Source organism: Peromyscus maniculatus, chromosome 17 (assembly GCF_049852395.1).
Source record: "Peromyscus maniculatus bairdii isolate BWxNUB_F1_BW_parent chromosome 17, HU_Pman_BW_mat_3.1, whole genome shotgun sequence".
Classification (NCBI taxonomy): Eukaryota; Metazoa; Chordata; class Mammalia; order Rodentia; family Cricetidae; genus Peromyscus; species Peromyscus maniculatus.
This window is the reverse complement of record NC_134868.1, coordinates 49,578,526-49,587,077: the sequence shown is the minus strand read 5'-3', so window position 1 is coordinate 49,587,077 and position 8,552 is coordinate 49,578,526. Positions and strand designations below refer to the sequence as shown.

Here is an 8,552-nt window from a genome sequence, read left to right as displayed (position 1 = left end):
GTGGTTAAGAATGGCAATACTAGGCATGGGAGAAAACAGAAGTCCTAGCCCCGGCTAAGGTGAGGAGCCACCATCCACAGCCAGTCCACACAGACTAACAAGGTATCCAGGACTGATGTACATGCCTAGGGCTGTAACAGGCAACGTGTAGCTGCTGAGGAGGGCGTTGGCAAAGGACGTGCTGTTTATTGGGCACCTACAGTGTGCCAAGCATTATATAGGCTGACATACAACCTCCAAGAATCCTACACAGCACGATTCTCCAATAATGAAGAGACACTAGAGTTCAGAAAATGCAATGGGTCAACCTCAGGCCACATACACAGAGAGGGTAGATACGAACCCAGGTCCAACTTCAAAGAGAATTCTTTCTTCCCCTACAACCTCTGTATCTCCCCCCCCCCCCACTTCATACAAAGAAAAATGAACTCACAGTTGTGAGGTCAAGTGTAAAAGGAAAAAAAAAAGCCCTTCTGGGTCATTGCCTACTCCCCTCACACCCCAGGAATGCCTGGAGGTGGGAGGGTCAGGGAGAGGCTGGGAGAGGGAGGGTGCTGGGCTGTGTGCATGCCAGTGTGCCCAGGGAAAAGAAACCCAACAGGCCGATACGATCTCTTGTTTCCAGAGCAAAGCACCAATTAAACACAAGGCAGATGTGAGCAAATAAAGCTGCGGCATCCAGAGAGAAAATCAATACTAGATTATATGTCCTAGCCCAATCAAATAACAATTAATACAGGGCAGGTGGGGCTGAGGGCAGCCACCAGAATGCAGAGAACACTGGACTCGCCCCTCAGCAGCCTCACATCTCCTATAGCACCCTCCCATGCAGGGCTCGTGCCCTGGCCCTGCCAGAAAGGATCTGGAGTCTGATTCTGAAAAAGCTTCCTGAGGTTTGGTGGCGTTCCCGTGACAGCGACATGGTGCAGGGTGGAGTGAAAGTGATTTGTGCATACGGGGAATAAGATGGATGTACCTAGAGGAGGCAAGGGAGCGGAAGACATTTTGGGGAGAGGGCACCCACCAAGAAGCAACAACAACCCAGGTTATGCAGGCAGGCTGGTAATAGTCAATTTGTTCCAGGAAATAATAATGAAGCCTTGCCCTAGCCAAAGCAATAGGAAATCCGACCCAAAGGGAGAAATGGGAAAAGAAGTGTTTGCTTTCTAGAAGTGGTGCTGGGGCTCCCGGAGGGCACATCTGTGGTTTATGTAACTCAGAAAGCACAATTAGGCGATTACCGCACCATTTTCAAGTGGGGTGATTACAGGTGAATCAAGGTTAGAGGCACCGGGCAGTGAGGGCGGTGTGGCTACCCAGAACATGCCACAGAAGGGCTCCAGGCCCATCGCTCGGGGAACAGAGATAAGGCAGCGTGACACAGCTGTCTGCCAAGACAGTTTACCAAGTCCCCTGCCTCAGGGAGAAAGCTCTGGCGCTGTCAGAAAGAAAGTCAAAAGTGCTGACATCCCAGAGAAGGGAAACCAGGCTATGTGTGCAAACCTAGTTAAAGCCGACCCAGAGCTGCTCCACAAACGAAAGTGGAGGGGAGGGGCCAACAGGTTACCAAAAGGTTACTGCTCCCGCTTGCCTCTGTAGAAAGCCTGGGCCTGGTCTCTTCCTGTACCCCAAATATTCCGACATGGAAACCCAAGAGGAAGGCGTCCTTTCTGAGTGGGAGTTCCATGGGCCAAGGACTGTTGCATGCCAAGGAAAAAACAAAATTTGTTAGCCGAATATTTTTTAGACATTTTGCAAGATGCACGGCCTCCCTGACAATTTTTAATGTACTAACTGCCTGGTCCAGTGAGCTGATTAATTGGCGCCAGAGCGATCAATAAAAAACAGAAAATTAAAACAATTTTAAAGTGATTAAGTAGTTTAACACCTGTCTCCCGTCACGTCAGCGCAGGAAGAAAAATAAAGCAGGTGTCGAAGGGGCCTCCTGAAGCAAGAGAAAACAGCTCCTGTCTCAGAAATGACAAATCACAGCTGGCGGATCAATCTGCTGCAGCCAGCCCTTCGCAGGGCCCAGGATGGAGGAGCATCGTGCACAAGGAGCAGGGCCCAGCAGGAGGGCTCATGCCACCAGTCGCCACCTGCTGCTCATCAAGAAGAGCCAGATGCTTGTCTAGGCCCTGGGATAGGATGCAGACCTTGGGCAGCCTGAGGACATCTTCCACTGAAACTCCTGGGACCGAGTGGGAAGGCCCTAGCTAGTACTAGGTCCTCTCGGTACTACATCGGTGATCCAGGAAGTGGCTCAGACTTGGTTGCAGGCCCATGGAGTCAAGGGAAATAACACATGGTCACAGCTATCCCTAGGATAACCAGACCCTCTTTTCTGGAAGCATGTTTCTCTCCCCTTCCTACCAAGGGAGATCCCCAATCTCTGCTATTCCCTTGGTCTTCTCTTGTCTCCTGGCTTCAACAGGTGGTGAGGTCCTGGTGGGTGATGTCCAAATGTCCTCTGCGATGCCAATCTTTGCTCCAGCTTCTCTCCCCTTGCCTCTACTTCAGCTAGAGCAGAAGCTTCGGAGCCAGCCACTCCTCTCCCACAGCTTTTGACCGCCCAGGAAGTCATCTTGGAACAGAGGAAACTCTGAGATGATTCTTCGCCTCTGTCTCCACCCAACTCCTCCCAGAATGGAATAGCACTGGGCAGAAGTGAGGTCAATCAGTCAAGGTTAGTTGTCTGTTCCATCTTGAGAGTGCTCTTGAGCTGGGTGTGGTGGCACACACCTGTGATCTCACACTTAGGAGTCTTGGTGGGAGTGTAACAGGTTCAAGACCAACTTAGGCTACAAAGCAAGATTTACTGTTAAAATATATATATATAATGGGCTTAAATTTTGCACATGAAATCCAAGTCACCCAGCTCTAGAAAGCTCTATTCATGTCCCCCTTTGGCTTTCTGAGCGTGATGCACCACCCAGTGCCATTGGGACTGAAGCTCAGGCACAGGCCTGACGTTTTTAGAAGAGGAGCCAGTCTCCCTGACCAATCTCCTGCATCCAGGAACAGAAGCCACACACCCATAAAGAACTGCGCTAATACTCGCTGTTCACCCTTCAAGGTCCCCTGAGGGCAGCACACCACCCCAGACTGGACCAGGAGAGGAAGCTCCAACGGCTAGTTACTGTAAAGCCTGCAGTGGGTAGGGGACACCAGAGACCACCCGTGGATTTCATTTTTCCCCAAGATAGGGTCCACTGTGTATTCCACGCAGGCCTAGAACTCACTATGTAGATCAAGCTAGCCTTCAATTCAGAGATCCACCTGCCTCTGCCTCCAGAGTGTGGGAATTAAAGGTGTGTACTGGCTTGTGGACTTCTTCTCAGCCTCCTGCCATGTCTCTGCCCACTACACTGGGTACTGACAGGTCAAGAAGGGCCTCCAGCTTTTTTTAAAAAATGATGTGTGTGTGTGTGTGTGTGTCCAATGAAGCCAGAAAAGGACGCCAGGTCCCCTAGAACTGGAATTAAAGGCAGCTGTAAGCTGTTTTTGAGTGCTGGGAACATAACTGAGATCCCTGAACAGCAAGTGCTCTTAACCACTGAGCCACCTCTGCAGCTGTTCTGACAGTGACCATCCAGCCTGATTTTCCTTTCCCTAACATCCCCCTGGGTAAGGACTCTGGCTAAGCAGCTCCACAGAGCAACTGAACTGCAGCCAGGCTTAATGTGTCAAACACTTCACACTGTACAGCAAACATTTGTGCCAATGAAAAGCCCACAAAAGAAAGACTTCCAATCTGTAGCTGTTGGCTCACTTTTATAATCAACATCCATCGTCTCCAGGCATTCCCTGACCTGGATGTGGCTTTGGTAATATGGCCAGACAGCTAAAGGTCCTATAGTTTGTTTCTAGTCCATTTTAAGTATCTGCTTCAACAGGTGTTTGATTCAGGGTCCACTTGACCCTGGGAAAGGTTCCTTAGTATGTGCCCCAGGGATCTGCCCAGGACCCTCAGTGCCATCCAGAGGCAGCCAAGCAGGGCACTGCGCCGCTCAGAAGCCAACACAAGTTCTTGATTCTGCTGGCCTATTGCTCCCGGCAGAGTAAGACACTGACTGAGATAAAGTTTCCCTGGGCCCAAGTTCCAAACTCTGCTGTTTTGTTTCTGTTAAAATGCAATTGTTTTTCTCCGGAGTGTGCAGTGACTGCTCCGCGTCAGGAAGATGTATGAAAATCTCCACTTCAATTCAGCATCCCTTTTCTCCCAGACAAACATGGTCGGATTTTAATAAATCAAAGAGCTACAGTGTTTAATAAAAATTTATTGACTTACAAGTGATTATTTATCAAAAGACCATTAATAGCAGGTACTGAAATGATGTGTTACTGGGTGGTGCTGGGAAACTAATAGGAAATCAATGCTGCTGGCCGGACGGAATGCATATGAGAAACCCACCTCCCCCCCAACAGCGAGCAAAATTTCACCAGCAAAATACACCAGACGCTAGCCCTGGTGCAGTGAAAAGTTCCTCCTTTTTATTTATTGTTTACAAATGAAATAATCAATACTTTTAATCTAGAGCAAAATTTATTAACTTTCCCATCGGAGAGAGACATATTGACTAGGGGGAGAGGGGAGTGAGTGCCAGGAAAGATGGATGGCTAGATGGTCATCTCTTAGCCTGTCCAAGAGTCTGTGTGCAGGAGTTGGGATAGCCCAGGCCACACAGGATGGTGTACCTGGAGAAACTGAGTCTGGCGACTAAGATGTACAAGCAGGTGGATGGGTACCTGCAGCAACATGGTAGCATCTTCCAAATGTTGGGGACCAGCAGTAAACACCAACCCAGACAGTAGGAATTTGGTAAATTCTAGAAGGAAGCCGCAGGGTTTATAGGCCCAGATTGCCACAAGGAATTGGTTAGTGCCCACTGACAAGCCTTTCAGCATTTAAAAGCCCCTTGGTACTGTCCTGGCCACCATCTCTCCCACATCAAGGTTTCTTTCATCTCTGAAGGGTACCAACAGAGGGTGGTGCTGATGTAAAACAGCCCCCTTCAAGCTTTGCTCATGGGGGCCTGGCCAGCCTGACATCTTTCTACTGAGCTTCCTATTATCTGGGGAATTTTACTAGCCTAACTAGAAGCTCTTTTAACTAGCTGGTAAAAAGTCACGTCTGAGTGGAAATTGTGTATGATCCACAGTCCCAGCTACCCAGCAGGTCTGGGGACAGCACAAATCCCCAAGGACAAGGGCAGTGGTTAGCTTCCCAAGCTGGGTTTGCAGGGGGGAGCCAATAGCTCAAAATGGACCCACACAATTCAAGGGCTCAGAGCTCATACGTGAGCAATGGGCTTTTAATGGAACTGGAGCTGGAACAAGAGCTCAGTCAATAAAGCACTTGCATTGCAAGCATGAAGACCTGAGTTTGAGCTCCCAGAACCAATGTTAAAAACAAACCACAAAAGCTAGGAAGGTGGCTTCTACTTTTAACCGCAGAGCTGGGCAAGTAGACAGGAGACTCACTGGCCAATCAGCCTAGGCCAATGAGACCCTGTCTCGAAAACAAGGTGAGGCCCGACTGAAGAAGTGGTAGCCGAGGCTGTCCTCCGGCCTCCACATGCACTACCACCCAATGTACCCACCCACACAGACATAGACACACAGGTACACACACACATACACCTACTGAAGTGTCAGGTGTCTAAGGCCTCAGAACTCACCAAATTAAAGTCAGGAAATAGAGACATGAGGACGATACAGCATGGGAGCAGCAGGTTGACAATTGAAGTATTCAGGCTGTCCTTGTTTGTATCATGTAAGGCCAACCCCACACCAAATCTCTGCTATGGGAACCTGCAGGACCCAGTCACAAATGGTCAGCGGCAGAGCAGTGTCTGGAGCAAGTGCTGAGGAAGGACGCACAAATGTCTCCTCACTGGTACCCGCTGTGTCATGGGTGAGGGGGAAGTGAGCCAAGTGAAAACTCCCTGCAGAGATCATGAGGTCAAACCAGGAGCGGCAGTTTCAAAGGATGCCTGACCCTAGATGGTTTTAAAGGACAGCACTGAAATACTACGTTCTATGTAAGCTGAAACCCGCTTTTCATTTTTGAACATTTGTAAAATAGCTCCCAAGAGGCCGTTCTTACAGTCGTAGGTGTTTTTATTTGAAGTGTTTTCCACTGGGAATGGAGCAGGCAGGAGGGGACGGGAGGCTAGAGTGACAGGAAGGTAGGACACCCACCACACGGTCCTCAAGCATCCGAGTGGCATCAGTTCATAGCCTTGGGAGCCCGGCTGCCCTCCTAGAACAGCCGCACATCCCAGACTTGGGGTATCTACAACATTGTAAGAAGTGCCGTGACTGTGCCATTGCGGAACAATGACATGTGGGTGGGAAGGTACTCTTCCTTTGGAGGAACTCACAAGTAGGTGGACCTCAGCAGTAACCACGGAGTGGCTGACTGGATCTGTCCCCAGTGGCTGTTGGGTGGGTTGCAAGCCTGCTATTTCTCTTCCAGCCGTGGGTGCACGCTGGTTCCCACCCCGCCTGCCTAACTTGTGAGTTCTTCCCACCACTCTGCTCCCTCCTCACACCTTCCCGATCCCTCAGATCTCGAATGCCACCGACAGGGCCTCTCTCACCTCATCAATGGTTTGTTTTTCATGGCTGCATCTGGGAGAAGGAGATGTGGAAACACCAAGAGTCTGCCCCTCCTGAGCACTCCTATCCTCACTGCAGAGTTACGTACAGGCCCTGCCGTCCAGGGTCATTTTCAAGTACCACAGTTGTTACCCGGCAAGAAATACATTTCTCAGGGAGTGAAGTCAAGGTCCCTAAATTCATTTACCATCCAGTTTTATTTACTCACAAAACAAGTTTAAAATCCTGGGCAGCAGCTGTGAGCTGACCTTTTCGTCCTGCCCTGTTCTATGAAGCCATCCCTGTGGACCAGCATCCATTTCCTTCTCATATGCTAGCACGGGAACCCCCACAACAACCCTGTGAGGTAGGTTATCATCACCCTCTGCAATTCCATGTAACAGACAGGGAAACTGAGACATCGTAAACACACAAGTCAGGTGGGGGACCCAGGCTCAGCCTGGAGTCCGACTCAAAGACTCCTGGGGCTCGCTAGCTGGCCAGGGGCCCACTGGCTTCTTCCTATCTCCTCTGGTGATCTTCGTAAGCAGGAACACATGACTTATGAACGTAGGACTCCATCTGCTGAACGGAACGAACACTCCTGTAGACAGTTTTCTTTCTGTCCCACCTAAAGGCTCCAAGGCTGGAGGCTGTTTAGACACCTGCCTCGGCAGTGTGTCTTCTGACTTTCTCCAGCATGTAGCTGTCCCTACACAGTAACAACAACATTCTCTCATGGCAAGAATGGGGCCCGCCTTCCCACCAGCTAGCACATAACAGATCTGCTTTAATGGCATTCCTCTTAGAGGCTTACTATAAAGGAACAAGAGGCATTTGTCTCAGGGAGCCCCAGCCAGCAGCATTCTGGGTAGAGGGCAGCAGGCAGTACATGGGGCTCTGAAGGACTCAGGCGTCCTGGAGTCCAGCAGCCTGAGGGCCAGAGTCTGGAAGATGCAGCAGTGGGTGGCGGGGATGGTGGGAGAGGTTGTGGCGCAACTCCAGCTGGCTCACTTGTCAGGACTGAGAGGTGGCGGCTCCAGCCAGTGCCTGGCAGAGCCTCAGGACCGGCTCCGGTCCTCGTGGTTACCGACAATCATCTTGCTATACAGTTTCTGCTGCTCCTCCTTGAATGTGTCCTTCACCTTTTCTCTCTTCAATCCACCATCCCTGAAAAGACAAAGGCTAATATAGCAGCAGAGAAGGCGACTGGTCAGTACTGCAGTCTGACAGATGCAGTCTATGGTTCAAATCCAAGGAAAATCCGGCAGGAAACACGGAGCAAGCTCCTGTTTAACCTGACTCTGACTACTGCAGACACTAGGGGTTAATTCAGACTCATGGACAAAAGCTCACACCCTGACCCGCATCTGTTCTTGTAAAGAAGTTTCAATGGGACACAGCCGTGACTACTTGTTCATGTATTCTCTTTGGTTGCTTTTATACAAATGGCAAAGGTAAGTGGTTGCAAGAGACCTATAAAACTGTACAGAAAGTGTGCCACCTCCTGTGCTAGGCGATAAGGCAAGATAACGTAGTAAAGGAAATGTCTACTTTTCAAAGACTAGTAGTATACAGACAACAGAGGAAATTCGGAAGTTTCCAAATGGAGTCAGGTCATCTCTACCTAGAGGCACAAACTGTCAGGAAGCCCGAACATACTAGGCAAAGGTCCACAATTCCATGTTCCTGAGGACAACACAGTGCCGGCATTATTCGCTGGAACTAGGGAAAAGAAGTCTGACCATTCCTTCTCTAGGGCAAGATTCATTCTGGGCCAGGGAGGAAGTCCTTTGGCTCAGAGGTGCTTATTCTCTGGAATCAGCTCTACTCACCACAGAAGGTCTACCAGTCCTCCTTGCCGGGCAATGGCAGACTTCACCCTGTTAGCAAACTGCACAGCATCTTCATCTTTCTGTAACAAAGAATGAATGAGAACACTGCCAGAC

General features: G+C 49.9%; 1 protein-coding gene across 2 annotated transcripts in view; it reads right to left on the bottom strand.

Annotated features, from left to right (window-relative positions):
- Window positions 1-6,802: 6,802 nt before the first annotated feature.
- The window catches only part of Gpat4 (glycerol-3-phosphate acyltransferase 4), a 38,267-nt gene continuing 36,517 nt past the window's right edge, over window positions 6,803-8,552 (bottom strand). For both annotated transcript variants that reach the window (XM_076553621.1, XM_076553622.1), the window contains exons 12-13: window positions 8,439-8,518; window positions 6,803-7,773 (exon numbers count right to left, since the gene is read on the bottom strand). In XM_076553621.1, coding sequence (XP_076409736.1) covers window positions 7,665-7,773; window positions 8,439-8,518 — 189 coding nt within the window. In that variant the 3' untranslated portion in view covers window positions 6,803-7,664. The remainder of the gene's footprint in view (window positions 7,774-8,438; window positions 8,519-8,552) is intronic.